Source organism: Leptonotus elevatus, chromosome 1 (assembly GCF_054856555.1).
Source record: "Leptonotus elevatus isolate MCC_2025b chromosome 1, RoL_Lele_1.0, whole genome shotgun sequence".
Taxonomy (NCBI): domain Eukaryota; kingdom Metazoa; phylum Chordata; class Actinopteri; order Syngnathiformes; family Syngnathidae; genus Leptonotus; species Leptonotus elevatus.
Genome location: NC_141239.1, coordinates 22,457,478 through 22,475,734, shown reverse-complemented (window position 1 = coordinate 22,475,734; position 18,257 = coordinate 22,457,478). Strand labels below are relative to the sequence as shown.

At 37.6% G+C, this 18,257-nt stretch overlaps 1 protein-coding gene across 1 annotated transcript; it reads right to left on the bottom strand.

Annotated features, from left to right (window-relative positions):
• Nucleotides 1-1,232: 1,232 nt before the first annotated feature.
• On the bottom strand, nt 1,233-5,234 carry LOC147181258 (aquaporin-1-like). Its single transcript, XM_086084752.1, has 4 exons — nt 4,380-5,234; nt 3,036-3,197; nt 2,864-2,944; nt 1,233-1,726 (listed from the first exon to the last, which is right to left on the bottom strand). Exons 1-4 carry the CDS (start codon nt 4,734-4,736, stop codon nt 1,547-1,549), a joined length of 780 nt encoding a protein of 259 aa, XP_085940878.1. The 5' UTR covers nt 4,737-5,234; the 3' UTR covers nt 1,233-1,546.
• Between the last annotated feature and the right edge of the window lie 13,023 nt (nt 5,235-18,257).

The following is an 18,257-nucleotide window of genomic DNA, read 5'->3' as shown; positions in this document are numbered from 1 at the left end:
CAATCATAATCTATCGCAGATTACGCGGTGATAAAACTGTGATTGAAAAAGAAACCACGATGGCACTGTGTGCTTTCATTTGGGCCGAGCGCGAGGAGGCTCCAACAGAAAATGTTCCCCAAAGGGGCCCTCGCTAAAGGGGTTAATCTGGCCATTGATGAATTTGTGTTGCCAACTGGAAATATTCCAGGAAGCCCCCCCGGCCCCCTTCCACCTCTAACTCAACCACAAAAACAACTGAAAGAAAAAGAAAAATTGGCAAGCAAAACATAATAATAATAAAACTAAATCTAAACAACAATGGCAATGGATTAACTTGGGGTGATTATGATGCAGATGTTGAAGAAGTGGCACGTGTGGCGAAGTAATAATAATTAAAGCTAGGATGTGATTTTATGGACTTGTGTACCCCGTTGACCTGCCGTAGATGAACTTGGTTTGATTCTGATGCAGGAGTTAAAAACGGAAATAATGAGTTTGACTTGTGACATGCACACAAGTATAACAAAAGAATATTAATTAAAGCTTGCCTTGCATGTTCATTGTGCGATCTCACTTTCCCAGTACACTCACTTCTCATGGAGAAGTTCATAAAGCAAGCGCAACAAAAATATTAATAATTACGATAAAAGATTGACTTGAGATGTGCACAAAAGCATACACAAATTCAAAAAGTTGCAAATTGCAAAACAAAACATTGCTAACAATAATTAAACATTGACTTGGGATGGTCACAAAGCACAACCATATAATAAAGACAGACTTGCATGTGTTTTACTATCTCATCAAGCCAGTAGAGCACGAGGCTCAATTCTCATCCATAACAAAATGTTAATAATAAACGCTTGACTTGTGATATGCACGAAAGCACAACAAAATAATAATTAAAGCTTGACTTGCATGTACTGTAATTTCACCATCACACATACCTAGAAGACCTGCAATGGATTATGTGTGGTCCATTCTGATGCAGGAATTTCAAAAAGCAGAGTAGACAAAAAAATAGTAAGAATTAAAGCTTGACTTTTCCACATGTTAGCAAGTCAACAGTATTAATTTGCAATCTCAGATATACCCAGTAAACATGCATTGAAATAGTTGGGGTTGATTCTCAGGTGAGGGTTCGAACAATTGCAAGCATAACATAATAGAGTAAAAATAACAAAGCCACACACAGCCCACATATCAACCACAATAATATCTTTAAATGCTATAAAAAAAACACAAAGAGGTTCAAGTGAAACAACAAGTGTTTTATTTCTTTAAAAAAAAAGGTGACATTTCAATACCATAGAGACAAAAGTGATAAAAGTACATACATGTATACAAAAAGAATGGCACAATGTATAGAATACTGATAATGGGAGAACATTTCAACACACGCTGATACGCTTGCTGCAACCTTGAAGTTGCGGTGTGTGTGTGCGCGTGAGCTAGAAAAAGAGCCTCGCAGCTTCCAGATAAAATTACGCTAAAACAAACTGATTTCTTTTTTTCTTTTTACAAGAGCGTATAGACATGCACGGCGAGCTACGTGCTTGGCCGACTATTTGGAGGACATTTCCACGGTGGAGGCGTCGTTGGCGCCGTTGACGTCGTAGTCGCCCACGGGGCCGTTCACCAGCACCCTGATGCGTTCGGGGAAGTCGTCGAACTTGGGCGACAGGAGGAAGTCGTAAATGAGGGCCGCCGCTACGCCACCGCACATGGGCCCAACCCAGTACACCTGTGGTGGATTCACTGTGGTCAGTTATGAAGCAAACGTAACAAAGTAATGATAATAATTAAAGCTTGATTTGTGTCTCTTGTTATTTTTAACCTTACGTACCCAAGAGCCCTGCAGTGGATTACCTGATAGATTTTGATGCAGGCGTTAAAAAAGTTGCAAGCACAACATAACAGTAAGAAGTAAAGCTCGTAAGTGGTGTGCACATGTGACACATGGTGTTTACTATTTTATGTACTCTTTAGACCTGGGGTGGATTAAATGGGTTAAATTCAGACGTAGAAGTTTAAGTTGAAAATATAACAAAACAATCATAAGAATTAAAGCTTGACAAACAATGTACACATGTGGAATGTGTGAATTTTCAATCATGGGAAGATAAGCAATGGCAATCAAGCATAACAAAATAATAGTAAGAATTAAAGCTTGATTTATGACATTTTACATACCCAGTAAATCTGCAGTGGATTAAGTGGGGTCAATTCTAATTATGTTCCAAAATTGCAAGCACGATATAATTACGGTAAGAATTAAAGCTTGATATGTGACTTGCACATGTGGAATAGGGTTAGCCCTAACCCTAACCCAGTACCTAGTACACCTGCAGTGGATTAGTGAGGTAAATTCTGATGAGTTTAAAATGTCCCAAGCATAATCAAATAATAATTAAGGCTTGACTTGCATGTGATTTCACTTCATCAGATACCCACTATACCTGCAGCAGATTAAGTGCAGTCCATTTTGCTGCAAAGGTTCAAAAAGTTGCAAGTGAGGCAAAAATGATAATAAGAATTAAAGATAGACTAGCGTGTGATTTATTTCATCACATTGCCCAGCAGACTGGGGCGGATTGTCATGCAGGAGTTCAAATAGTTGAAACAATAACATAATAACAGTAAGAATTAAAGTTTGATTTGCTTTTCACAGCGATGCAGTGAACTGCGTTTGATTCTAATATAGGATTTCAACAAAATTAAATAATTGTTAATGTATGATGAGCACACAAGTGTGCTGAAATAATATTAATTAAAGCTTAACTTGCAATGTCCCTATGTGGCTAATGTGAATTTTGATCTCAATAGCTCCAAAAGTTGCAAGCGTCACAAAAAGAAAAAAAAGAAGAAAAAAATCACATACCCAATGGTTGGTGAAGTCGTTCATGATCAAAGCCGGACCGAAGGTGCGAGCGGGATTGATGCCGCAGCCCGTGAAACTGATCTGCAATCACACACAGGAATAAAAAGGTAAGTGTCAAACTTTTCAGTTTCCTCTCGAGAAGAGCAATGCATGCTGGGTGATGCAATCTCACCGCCGCCAAATGTCCCAGGCACACCGAGAGGCCTATGGCCAAGGGCGCCGAGCCGGTGACGTCGCGCCTCCGTTTATCAGTCACGGCGATGACACACAGCACAAGCTGGAAAGTTGCCAATAGCTCGATGCCTACGCCCTGGCTGGGAGTGACTTTGCTCAGCTGAAGAAAAAAAAGAAGCCAGTTAGTAGGTTTCTCGTAGTGCTGCTACTTGCAGTGGGCAGCTATCTCGCCGCGCCAGATGCTGATATTAGCAGCTGCAGAAGCCACAGGGACTTGAACTCAGTAGTTGTTTAATGAATAACAGCAGAGCTGGAGAGCAAGGGCCACTCAGAACATGTTGTTTATGACAAGTTGTATTTGTTTTTAAAATAGCATAGTGGGCCAGATCAAATACTCTGGCGGGCCGTATATGGCTCAAGGGCTATAGGTTGCACACCCCTTACTGGAAGCATGATTTATTTCTTGTAATATGATTTTATTAAACATTCTAACTTTTTTTCTTAAAATGTAAACACAATTATTGTAAAATAGTTTTTTTTTTCGTGTAAAATAATTTTAAAAATTCCTAAAATTACAACTTTCGATAAAAATTAGATTTTTTTTTGCTGTAAAATATTTTTTATGGTATAAGAATATATATTTTTTCTCCTACTATTACAACTTTATTCTTTAAATATGATCCTTTTTTCTTGTAAAATGTAAACATTACTGTAATGAGGCTTTTTTCTTGTAAAATAGTCATAAAACGTCTTCTGTAAAAATAACTTGAAAAATTACTATAAAATATTTTTTCACAGTCTCATAAAAATATTTTTTACTTTTATTACATACAAATTTATTCTTTCAATAATATAATTGTTTTTCTTGCAAAATGATCTATTATTACCAGTTTTCAAGAAAAATTTACATGAATCTACATAAAGGTCTAACCTATATAACCTATTTGCATGTATTTTAATAGATTAATTTCCTTTTTCCTTGAAAATGCTTCTTTTTTTTTTACTCTCTCAAAGTTACAAAACTTCTTACATTCCCATTTCTCATAAAATAATAACTTTTTAAAAAAAATGTTATTTGATCATATTAGTACCATATTTTTGTAATATTAAGACTTTATACTCAAATATAATTTTCATTTCTAAGAAAAATAATTGACACATTTGACAGCTATGAACTCAAGTTGTTATGGAAAAGCATTTGACTTAATAGCCTTGATCCACTATGCTGAAAAGTAATGAACAATGAATCCATAATTTATTCTATACCTTTTCCCACTACAACAGGCCGACTTCCCATTGGTACATCGCACGTATAGAACACAAAGAGGCTTTTGCCACTTACCTGATTGAGGCCCAGCCCGTCAGTGTTATCAGGCTTGACTCCGTAGAGAATGCCGCTGGCGAGGGCCGAACCCAGCAACTGTGCCACGATGTACATGACGGCCCGGAACACGCTGATCTGGCAGCTGGCGAGCATGCCCAGCGTGACGGCCGGGTTGAGGTGGGCGCCGCTGATGTGGCCCAGGCTCTGCGCCAGCGTGGCGATGGCCAGCCCGAAGGCCAGCGACACCTTGACCTCTTGACCCGGATCGCTTGGCTTGCCGATGGCCGCCGCTATGCTGAGGAAGATGAACAGGGTCATGCCCACCAGCTCGGCCAGGACGGCCCTCCAGAACGCTTTGCTCTTGAACTCCCTCATGGTGCTGGTGTGGCTGGAAAGTGGATGCGAGCGCGCGTGTGTGTGTTTGTGAGTGCGCTACCAAAAAGCAAGCGGCGTATTTAAAGCCTAAGGGCTGATAATGGTCAGTGGGCGGGCTTTGAAAAACTGAAAGGGCCACACTGAATTAATGAGAAATTGAAAAGACCTCCTTCTCTGGCCCCTCACCCAGCACCTCCCAGCAAAAACCACAACTTGTCGACAATCCTGCCTTGTTGATAATGAGCTGCTTGAACTCCTAAAAAAAAAGTCTCCAAAAGTCCACAACAACACGACGACGTGTTAAATAAGCCACATGTTTAAATCCATTTCAGTGAAAGTTGTTTAAAAAAAAAAAATCAATTGGCATGAAAAGCAGAACAAAGGTAGTCACTGATTAACCGCAAGGACGAGCGCTAAATAATTATTACGTGTTGGCGCAACCAGAGCGAAACGAGGTGAAACATCGACGCTTGAGAAGGGAGCAGTCGCCTGCACCTGGAGGCCCCTGACTTTGGACGCGGGAGGGAGGGTGCGAGGGAAAGATGTTCGGGCAGGACGAAAGCACGAATGAGGCGGACGCACATGTCACGGCATTGATTGGCACGTGCGTAGGTATGTGGTCACACTTCAAGGAGGGCATGTAGGAAATGTCATTATGACTCTTGCTTTGATACAAGTTGTACTTCCTACATCAGAGTAGAGTTTAAATCATGACGGCGAGTGTGTTTTTATTAACGTTTTAAACTCTCTGTAGTACGACGGCATATTAGGGCCACGTAACAAATACAAATTCTTAGAAGGCGGGGGCAATGTTCCGTGAAAAAAACGTTGCCACTTTATAAACTCGCAAATTTACGAGTTTTTTTCTGGCTCAGAAACGTGTACACGAAAATACACGTAGCGTAGCTATAATCTAATCATGTGAGGATTCGTTGGTGGTTAATGGGACACTGTTTATAAAATGAAAAGGCAGGATGGAGACGGATTCATTCTTAAATTTAAACTTTACTCGTCATTCACCGCAGCCAGAGCGACAACACTTCCTGATCAGCTGACTAACCTAACCAATCAGATGCTAGCATACTTTCGATAAATGCAAGTGAATGACGGAGAGCAGCAGATTCGACTTAGCTACTTAGCTACTTGTACAAAAAAAATGTATGAATGTGTAAATAATAATTCTGGACACATAAATGTACAAGTAAATACACATTTTAACAAATTAACTTAAATGCTTGATCGTCCGGATGTGGACCTTCGCAAAGCGAGGCGTCTTTGTTGCTGGCCAGTGGCCGTACACAAGAGCGAATGCTTAACATGATGTGGTTAATCTATGCTAAAGCGATTGCTATCTCCTTATTTTGAAACCCGACCGAAAAGTATTGGCACAAACTTGTTTTAAGTTTTTGAGTTTTTTTCTCGTAAATCTGCCACTATATAAAGTCGTAAATTTTAGAGTTTATAAAGTGGCAACTTTGCAAGTTTTTTTCTCGGAATATTGCCCCCGCCCTCTAAAAAATATATATTTATACGTGGCTCTAATACGCCGTCATACTGTGGTACTTTAAGATGTGTATTACAAATCAAATCTACTACTGTATTGTTATTTTTTTTAGATTCAGTCTGAACAAAAAAACATCAAATACAAAAAAAAGCAACTTCAAGCTCCTAAGCGGAACCCTTTCATTTATCTTTATTATGTCATGTACCTTTACGACGGCTTATTAGGACCACGTATAAATATATATATATTTTTTAGATTGTGGGGACAATATCCCGAGAAAAAACTCGCAAAGTTGCCACTTCATAAACTCACAAATTTACGACTTTATATAGTTTCTAGAAACTGGCAAATTTATGACTTTCAAAAGTGGCAGATTTGCGAGATTTTTTTTTAACAAGAAATACACATAGCAACTACTCGGATGTTTGTGCCAATATTTTTCGGTCGGGTTTTCAAATAAGGAGATAGTAATCGCTTTAGCAAAGATGAACCATATGATGTTAAGCATTTGCTCTGCCGGCGACAAAGACGCCAGGTCCACACCCTGAGGATCAAGCATTTAAGTTCATTTGTTAAATTCAATATTTACTTGTATATTTATGTTTCAGATTTATTATTTCCACATTCATACATTTTGGTATTATTATTATTATTATTATTAAGTAGTGAAGTTGATGTGTTGAATCTGCCGCTGCCCGTAATTCACTTGCATTTAAAGTATGCTAGCTTCTGATTGGATAGTGTTTAGTCAGCTGATAGGGGATCAGGAAGTGTTGTCACTCTAGCTGCCGTGTATGACGAGTAAAGTTGAAATGAACTCTTTCACTGCCATTGACGGCTATAGACGTCAAAAATTCATTTTAACTATTTCTATTAGTTTAACTTTTTTTTTTCCACTTTTGTTAACAAGAGTATAAAAACCTAGAATTTGTAAAACAGATAATGTGATTAAGCGTGTGTGATTAATGTGTGATTAAACATGAGTTAACTATTGAAGTCATGCGATTAATTACAATTAACAATTTTAATCGCTTGACGCGACTTAAAGATTATTAAAAATTCAGGCGATTAAATATGTTATCGTAATTAATAGCATGACTTCACTAGTTAACTCACACTTAATCACAAATTTTATCTGTTCAAAATGTACAATAAAAAAAAGATAGGTTTTCATACTCTTGTTAACAAAAGTAGAACAAATGTTAAACTAATAGAAATAGTTAAAATTATTTTTTGACGTCTATAGCCGTCAATGGCAGTGAATGAGTTAAGAATGAATCCGTCTCCATCCTGCCTTTTCATTTTATGAACAGTGTCTCATTAACCATCAACGAATCCTCACATGAGACTATAGCTTCACTATGTGTATTTGTTGTAAATTTCTGAGTTTTTTTCTCTCGCAAATCTGACACTTCATAAACACACACATTTGAAAGTAAATTATATGTGGCCCTAATACGCCATCGTATACATTAGAATGTGTTACTTTTCAATTTATTCTATATACATTTTATCTTCTATTTTTATTTCCTACATTTGACAGAAATTTGCATTATTAAATGTATATTCTCTTAATAACATTACCATGAGTATAATATTGTAAAATCCCATGAATTACACTCATAATCGAGGGGGGTGGCGTTAATTTAAGAAATGAAAATTTTTCACATTGTTTAGATGAAGCAAAGTAAAAAAATAAAATTAAAATTAAATAAAAGCTTCCCAAAATTACTACCAGAGCATACAGTGCCATAACAATATTTTGGAAAACAGGATTTTAAAAATACTTTGAAAGACCTTAGAGCATAATTTTTTAACTGGATTTAAAAGCATTTACGCTCTATTGGTATGTTTTGAATCTTTATTAATTTATATTATTCACGCTGGAGGATAGCAGAAAATCGGAGGACCAAATTATGCACAAATTCAGAGGAAAAATGGCTTTTTTAAGAGTGGTTGTGGAGTGGGGATATTATACATGGGCGCGTGTTTTTAAAAGGATTTTACAGTAGCTTTTTTTTCACACACAAAATATTTTGTTCTTGAAAGATACAATTTTCTTCTCTTACCGTAATATTTCCATTTTATCCTTGTAATATTTTGAAATTAATCTCAATTTGTTGAATATAATTTCATTTGCATGTTATGAATAAAGTGTTAATGCAGACCAGGGATCTCCTGTTTTTCAGAATATTTTTTTTCAGCCTGTTTTTCAGAATATTTTTTTTCAGCCTGTTTTTCAGAATATTTTTTGACAAAAAAAAATTCAGTAAAACTGAAAAAAATATTCTGAAAAACAGAAAGAAAAAAAATACTCAAAAAAACAAAGCAACCTCAAAAAATTCGTCAGAAAAACAGGAGGTTTTTTTCCCAAGTGAATGCATCCGCTTCCGTACCATTGTACCTTTTTGAGAAAGTTATTTTAAGAATTATAATTTTTTATAATGAAGCAAGTGAATAGAATAAATAAATATATTACAGAATAGAATAACTCTACATAATAGAATAGAGCAGTCAAAAATATTTTTGTTAATATTTCATAACTTTATGCCAGAAATGTATGGATAATCAACAGGGCTGGACTGGCCATTTGGCATTTAGGGCAGATGCCCGGTGGGCCGGCCTCTTTTGGGCAGATGCAGTGCTTTTTAATTCTTATTTACGTACATTTTACCCCAAGAGACTTCCCCATAATTTAGAGGGACCATTCCATTAATCCATTTCAAATATAGATAGCAACTTGCAACGTCATAAATCAACATCAGTGGCAGAACAGCATGTTAGACAGGCCCAAGTCAAATGCCAGGCCTGAATTTTTGTGTCAGTCCAGCCCTATTATTAAAAAGATAAAGTTTCAGTAATTTATGGGAAACAAAACTGAAATTACGTTTGGTGTGGTGATTTTTGTGGAAAATGCTTACTGGCTGGATATATAATTATCTGCATCAATTATGCGCGGAATCCTATTCCTTATATTGTTACCATGTACTGTTGCGCATTGACATCAACACACCTTCAAGCCCAAAGCATGTCCAATCACTGATATAATGTGCTGACCTCCCAAAAGCACAAAAATATGTAAAATTTCACAAACGCAAACAATAGTGGTTCCATCCTCATCCCAAACTCTTTTTCAAAGGTCTTAGAGCCATGAGTGATGTCATAAACAAAACACTCGTTAAATTCCAGATATTTGGGGAAGCATTTCAGACAATCCCCCCCCCTGACGACCCTGCAGTGGTCCGATGAGAAAAACGGCAACCTGAGTGGTGCCATGTGTTGTTTTGCACATTTTTCTGGCCATGCGCCGACGTCTGAGCGAACAGAACGAAGGGTTAAAGTGGGGGAGCGCCGACCACTCTGAAATGCAGCGACCCGCAAAAGCGCCTGTGACAGACGGGGGACTCATTGTACTAATTGCTCCAATGTGTCCTCCCGCTGAAGAGCATATCAACAAATATTGAACAATAAATATGTCTTCCGTCTCCAAACTTGATGGAGGATAACCGATGAGAGAAAATAACCTTTTCAACCTGCATCTCAATGGCCACATATTAAGGCTCTAATAGGTTGGCTTTGGCGCCACCTTGTGACATCTCGGTGCTAAGGACCTATGTTGAAGTCAGTTGAGGAGCTTCATTTAGACAAAGGTATTGCGTATTCACCATCGAGTGCAGAAGTGGCCAAGTTCGGTCCTCGAGAGCCACAGTCCAGACTGTTTTACAGATTTCCCTCCTCTAACACACCTGATTCGTGATCCGGATCGTTATCAGGCTTCCGCAAAGCTTGCTGAGGAGCTGATCATTAGGTTCAGCTGCGCTGAAGGAGGGAGACATGGAAAACAGGCTGGATAGGGGCTCTCGAGGACCGGACTTGGCCACCCCTGATCTAGTGGCATCTAAAGGCACCTTTTTGGGGGCTCGTCTAGCGCAAAGTTTTGCTGTTGGTGACGTGTTGAACTAATAAGCTGTATAGTAATGTAATGTGACAAAAAAAATTTGGGGTCATTTTACATGAATAAAATATGTAATATGATGAAAGTAGGTCGTATTATTACAAAAAGTCACATTCTTTCTTTTTTGTTCTCCAGGAATAAAGTTGTATCATATCAAGAAATAGATTTGAATCATAATATTAGTCGTAATTTGTCAAGTATAAAGTTGCAACGTTAAGAAAAAATAGCCCTAATTTGACAAGATTTCATTTAAAATGTGTAATTTAGAAGAAAAAAAAGCAATCATTTGACATGAATAAATTGGTAATTTTAAGAGCGTAAGGTCCTAATATTTCACACGAGGGAAAACAATCTGTGATATCATGGTAAGAGTTTTTATTTTACATTATATTTACTTTAAGAGGTGTAACTAAAAGATGTTTAAAAAATGTAATTTTAGTAAAGCTAATTTTTCACATTTAAAATAAATAAATAAATAAATCATCATATTTAAGAAATACCGGCAAATGAAAGAAAAATGCTGTCATAATTTTTTAATGATGTAATTTCTGAAAAAACATATGTGGAAAAAAACTAACACGACTACAACTAATATGGGGAAACGTATAATTTCATGGTAATTGCATAAAGTTTACAACAAAAAGGTGTCATTATTATATAAAAATTAAGCGGTAATATTAAGAGAATAATTCTTCAAATATTTCTTCAAAAATAAAGTATTCGTTTTACAAGACAGTTTTATTTAAAAAAAAAATTGTAATTTTAAAGAATAAAAACTTTGAACATTTTTCATGCTGAAGAAAACTTTCTCGTGTTAGGAAAAACATGTTTTATTTTTCTCCGTATAATTTTGACAGAAGGCATTTTGTACAAGAATAAAAACACACAATTGCAAGAAAAAGTTAGCAGATTTTTCATCATCTAAAACTAAATGACAATTTTATGATGACATTTTTTTTTCAAGCATAAATTCGTACTATTTCAAGAAAAATCCACACACAAACACATCAGTCAATCTTTTTATGCTGCGCAGGGAATTCTTTGGCATCATGCGCTGAATCTTAAGTTGGTGCTGCTGTTTTGGCTGGCAACAAAGTTCAATTGGGTTCATGAGATGCACTGTTGCCTCCACAAGTGATGACATGTCACGTCGCTCCATCCGAACCCTGCCTCATGTCCTTTATTGCTTCCTGGCTTGTCGTCACGCGGCGCCCGCTGATAGTCGTTCCTTCTGTTGTTGTTTCCTCATCGTCAACATGTCCACAGGCAAAATGTGCGCTTGCATCCTGCCAGAGGGCAACGGGGTGCTTCTCGTCGTCACGGGCTCCCCACCTCCATGCGTAATGTACACAGCGCCGCCCTGGAATACTCCAGGATGGCTTTTATTTTATCGCCAAAGCTAAACTTGGACTAAAGTGCAAACCTTAATATTATGACCATTTGGTTAAAAATACATTTTAATAATATGACACATTATATTATACATTTGTCTTAATATTTGGAACTCCTCCTAAAATTATGATTTCATTATGCTACTATTACCACAATTATTTCTTAAAAATAGCAACTTTTTCCTTTTTTTTAAACGGTATTATCTTAAAAACTCGGTTGCTCCCAAAAACGTTCTATTTTAAATATTACCAGTAGGAGTGTGCCAAAAAATCGATTCTCATAAGAATCGCAATTCTCATTGAGTATGATTCAGAATCGATTTTAAATTTCCCAAAATCGATTTTATTTAAATTAATTTATACTGTCTTACCTTTGTTTGTGTGTGCCTTTATTGAGAGCGCTGTTCATGTTGTCTCCGATTTGGCCACTTAGGGGCAGTGTGGTTCCGCGCGGTCTGATACACTGTTAAGTTTAGCCACATTAGAGAGTAGAAGGAAAAAGTCACGATCAAGTTATTCCAATAATTGTATTTTATTTTTTGCAGCATGGAGCCGTTCTTTGTGCCGCGAGTAGAGCACTAATTAGCATTAGCGAGTCAGACTGGAGTAGATCATTACGGTTCCTCGAACATCTATAAATGCAAAAATCATTGTCAATCAAATCATTTTGAATCAAAAATCATTCTCAATCGAAAATTGTTTCTGAATCGAATCACAAACCCAAAAATTGGAATCGAATCAAATCGTGAGACATTCAAAGATTCCCACCCCTAATTACCAGTGTCCCAAAGACGTATTTATACGTTTTTTTGTTTTTTATGCTCGAGCATACGGAAGGCTTTGATGCAGCCTCTCAACTGCAAAGAACAGTTGTAGAAATGGTAGTTATTACACAAACGGTCAGCGAAATTAAATTGTTTTCTTGTAATATTACAACTTGACTCCAAATTATAGCCACTTACAAAAAAAATAATAATTCAGATTTGTTTCTACACATTTTTTTTCTCGTATAATTATGCTCATCATATTACACTCATTTTGCTCATCATTTTATGATTTTATTCTATTAAAATGATCCCTTAATCATAAAGTCTTAAAAATCTAATTTTTTCTTGTTACATTTTTTGAAGAGCTTTACCTTCTTAACATTAAAAATTTGTTCTAGTTAAATTACACACTTTGCTGTAAAATTACACTTAAACGAAACAACATCAGCCCCGAGATTGACTCACCGAAACCCTCGGTTTGATCGAACCCAGGTTAAGAACCACTGGTCAAAAAGTTTTGTCAACTTTTTGAAAGTAAAGTAAAATTTTTCCCCAATTTAAATGACAAGAAATCCTCATAATATTGTGATTACATTTTCTTTTTTCTTCTTTTTTTCTGGAGAGCTCAGTTCATTCGGTAATTTTACCGATTTGACATGTCATCATCATTGCTCTCTTTTATCTATTTATTTATTTGTATTCATTTTTATTTTGTATGTGGGTGTGTATGTGCATGCGCGTGTGTGCGTGCGTGTTGAGTGTGTATTCATTAGTTCACCTAAAACCTATTAAAAAATCCCATACCGTTCACCTAAACCGAACACTTCAGAAATCCAGCCAGAGTCGTGAGGCCGTCAGGAGACCCGAGGAAGGATCAAAGAAAAGAAAGGAAAGTGAAATCCAACACTGACCAAACATCACCTACTACCCACCGGGTTACCAACCAGAATCTTTCACCAACCCCAGAAACATCTAAATTCCAACAAATCAGGGAGACCTCAAGAGACCAAAGGAAAGACTGAAAAAAGAAGGAAGGACAGACGAAGCAGAGTGACATCCACAGACATCAGCCTCCATTGATTCGTGATCCAGTGATTACATTTTCTTATTACAACTTCTTTCTCCTAAAATGACAACTTTTGTCTCAGTTTCAACTGTTCTCAAGTAAAATTACATTCCTTTTTTTCACTGCAGCCTTCAGTAACTCTTCATAAATATCCAAATAGCTTGTGAAAAACATACTGAATCCGTTACATCCTCCACTTGTTGCTAGTCAGTGTGCCCTGCACCACTCGGTGACTCCCCCAATCGTTACCTCCCTCTAACATCTCTTTCACCCCCCCCCCCAAACCCTCCCCCGAGTTACACTCCCAAGACGCATAAACTTGCCCCCCAAGGTTTACACTAAACCTTGTGAAAAGATTAGAGATGTCAAGTAAAACGTGATTCAAACGCCCAGCGGCGAGTAAATGGACATGCCTGATAGGCCAAGGTTTTTTTTTTTCCTCTAAAAAATGTGCTGAATTGTTAACACAAAACTTTATCTCGTAAAGCAGGATTGATGCTTTCCATCTAACTCATCGGTGAGTGAAAGCGTAATTCATAATAAAAGTTTAAAAAAAGGACGATTGAATAGCAATAAATCAGCCCTAAAAGGGAAGACCTTTGGAAGACTTTTCTGTCTTATCTCAAGCACTTGAGAGGTGCCGAGTTGTTCAAGATTTCAAATGTATTAAAGGTAAATCGTGTTTTGAAAAAATTGGCCTGGCTAACATGGTATCGGAGCACTTTATAAAACCGATGAGTCCATTTGAACTCTGTTGCTAACCAAAACCCAAGGAACCTATTTGTGGATTTTTTTTTTTAATCTATTCTCCGTTATCCACTGACAATCTTACTTCTTCGATGTTTTATGCCAGTATTGCTTTTGCGCCATCTAGTGGCATATTGGTGCAAAGGAATTATTGAAGTGAGTTGAGGAGCGTTCTTTCGACCCAAGTGGAGTGGAACCCGACGTACCCACCAAGTAACATATTAGCAGATTTTTAGCGGAGGACCTGAGCCGACATTCAAACCCAGAACCTCATGATTGTGAGGCAGATAAGCCAAACACTACCGCACTGCGTCGACTCTCCATAAGGACCCTGTTAGTACAAAACTATTCATACCTTACGATAAATCCTTCAGTTTTCATCAGGGGGACGAAATGGTGGTTATAAACAAGCAAGCGAACCTCCCTGAAGAACACCCCCGGGTCAAAAGCTCATGCTTTACTCAAGACCGACGCCCACATAAGCATATTTTAATTTTTAAAGGGTTCCATTTGGAGCCATGTTCCAAGCCAAGTAGCAGAAAATGCCGTGTGGGGAAATGTTAAGTTATTTAAGCAAGAAATCAACGGACGAGTCGGTTTCATGATATCACTCTCATGACTTTGCACAAGTCACATTTAACAGCTTCGTTATGCTCCTTTTGTACCCCAAAAATCTTCATGGATCATTGTGACCCAATATTAGGGATGGAAATCTTTGAGTGTCACACGATTCGATTTCGATTTTTGGGTCTGCGATTCGATTCGGAATCGATTTTCGGTTGGGAACGTTTTTTTCCCAAAATGATTTGGTTGACTATGATTTTTGCTTCAATCTATAGATGTACAAGGAATTGTAATGACTTGCTAATGCTAATTAGCGCGCTACTCGCGGCACTTTTATCACTCAAAAGAACGGCTCCACGCTGAAAAAAAAACCTTTTATTGGAACAACTTGATCGTGACTTTTTCCTTCTACTCTCTAATGTGGCTACAAATGAACAGTGTATTAGACCGCGTGGAACTACACTGCCCCTCAGTGGCCAAACCGGGTACAACATGAACAGCACTCTCAATAAAGGCACACACAAACAAAGGTAAGACAGTATAAAATAATTTAAATAAAATTTAAAATCGATTCTGAATCGTACTAAATGAGAATCGCGATTCATATGAGAATCGATTTTTTGGCACACCCCTACTCAATATAGTACATGTTTAATCAACAAAAAAATGCAATATTGCAAATAAATAGGTATGCTCAAATTCTCTCAAGAATTCACTACAAGAATCAGTTATTAAAAAAAAATTGGGGTGAAAATTGCCAAGTGAAAAAAAGAAAATCGGTGACTTTTTTTCATGATTCCCCATATGGCTCATTTTAATTTTTATATTATGTAATGTTATGTAATATTTCTCTATATTTTGAAACTCTAAAATGGTTCATTTGACCCACAACCCAACAGGAGGGAGAGTTGAGGTATTAATTACCAGAGGTGGGCATTCCATCATTATGGACGGAATGTTTGGCAATCCGTCAATGACAGAAGCCCATTTTGTTGACGATTGCCGACTGACGGGAAACTTCGAAAAATCGACGAACTAAGCCGGAAGAGGGGTTTCGTCCGTCAATGTAATTGACAATCCGTCAATAAATCTTTTAAAATTGCTTAAAATTGTTGTTTATTTTCCTGCTCATCACTGATCTTCACCCAGTCTAGCTTCCAAATCATGGTGGAGAAACACGATGTGGGGCTTTTACCACGTACTGTACGCAGGCTTGGGGAGTAACGGAATACATGTACCGGCGTTACGTAATCAGAATTTTTTTTAAATGCAACTGTATTCCATTACAGTTACAGGAAAAACATGTCATCAGGTACATTTATTAAAAATGGGGATTACTTTGAGGGATTACAATTTCTACGATGAGAGAGAGAGCGCGAAAGAGGGCGAGAGAGAGAAAGAGAGAGAGAGAAGGACAGAGGGAGAGAGAGCATCATGCACAACATATACACGGCTAAACTTGTGACTGGGATAAAAGTTCATTTTTTCATCTTCTCTCTCTCTCTCTCTCTCTCTCTCTCTCTCTCTCTCTCTCTCTCTCTCTCTCTCTCTCTCTCTCTCTATCTATCTATCTTTTAAACTGTGAGGTGTGGTTGCTTTTAGTGACAATTAGAAAACAGCATATGGCCTTCAATCAATCAATCAATCAATCAATCAATCAATCAATCAATCAATAACCTACATGCTTTTTAATTACACAAGGATTACACAAGGTCGCTATAAATAGCAGGGGCACATTGTATAGAATATATATTGTTTATTTTTATTTTGTCTTCATGAGCATACTCAATAATGGAGTAATCCAAAAGCAATCCGGTTACATTACTTTAATATGATGGTACTTGGATTACTTTACTAAAAATTTTTTTAGCAGGTAACTTGTAACTGTAACGCATTACATTTTTTAAAAGTAACCCTCCCAACCCTGACTGTACGTTAGACAGATTGCGACTCACTCATTGAGCAATGGCAGTTTGCAGAAAATGTACTCGATGACTTAATTTCACACTAAACAAAACAATTAAAAAGTCAATGTTCCATCGCATGTCCTCTTTAAATAGCTGAAATGAAAGCTGCTGATGTGTAAACATATTCACAAGTTACCAGGACACACAATCATACAGTATATGAGCGCTTACTTTTTTTTATGATTATTTCAGAACCTTGTAAAACAGGTGGAAATATCGTCACCTGGATGATCACGTCTCCCCAAATGGACGAACACAATGCATTCCTTTTTATTCGTTTATCAAATACTTTTCATTCCAAAGAGGTTAATGTTATCCCAATTCCTCGGGGGGATGGCAGACCGGCCATAAAAACCTAATCGAGTCTACTTATCTTGAAACAATTGGCTCCTTTTATTATCTTCCTGCGGGGACGTGGCGATACTACGCAAGGCACTGACATTTTATGATGTGTGAAAACACCATAAAAGTTCTACCGGCGTGCTTGCATGTCACGCAAGGGGGGGGGGGGGGGGGGGGGGATGATATTGGCCGATATCCGCAGTGGAAACTGTGTCAAATGGACAGGGGGGTCTCTCATTGTGACCCAAATATCTCTGTTGTCGTGGCGCCCGAGACCCCTGACGAGGCTTTTCAGTTCACACATTTTAACATGGCAACTTTTGTCGATGTGGCGGATGCAAGCAAAGGGCTTTACAGTGCTCATAAATGGGCAGAGAAGCACACGTAACAATAAAAGCCCCCGCAGCTCTGCCAGTTTGCTGCTCTTTAAACAGTGGCCGCAGATGTGAAGCGCGCTAGACGGGGCTCCATTTTGAGACACATTGGTTAATGTTTAAAACAGATATACTGTTGTAAAACTCTTGGATGCCAGAGGTTAAAAGGTGCTGTCACTGGTCCCGATCAGTTGATAGGTTTGGAAATAATCTATAGTTCATATTTTGTCCAGAATGAATTTGATAACTTCATTATTTTTCATGCACAATAAATACCTTTAAAAAAAAAAAGTTTCCCACCCCCACTTACTGTTTACTGAAGATGACATAACCTGCGCCGTGGAAGTAGGCAACAACCAATCATGGCTCAGTTTGCTGACCAAACCCGGAAAACAGGTGAGGCATGATTGGTCGTTACTTCCTTCCTCAGCATTAGTAGTAGTTATAGCAATGTTGACCATGATAGAATTAAGCACTGCATATTTCTTAGCATTGACAATATCTTCTATATAGGTTGATTATAATGTCAAAAATATTTGGACTTTTGATTTTAAGATATTATTTGCGCTTTTCCAAGATGAAATGCTATAACTGTTTTAGTTTAGTTAAAGTTTTGTTTTTTCATATGGGTGGTGTGCCTCGAGATTTTGTCAATGAAAAAAGTGTGCCTTGGCTCATAAAAGTTTGAGAACCACTGGTCTAGCTTGTTTAATTTCTTCTTCTTTGTACTTTCTGGCAATCTGGATACCTTAGTGACACCACGCTGCCTCTCACAGGCCAGTCATGGTACTACAACCAACATGGTTATGAACATGGTTTACTGTTTTGGTCATCTTAGTACGCG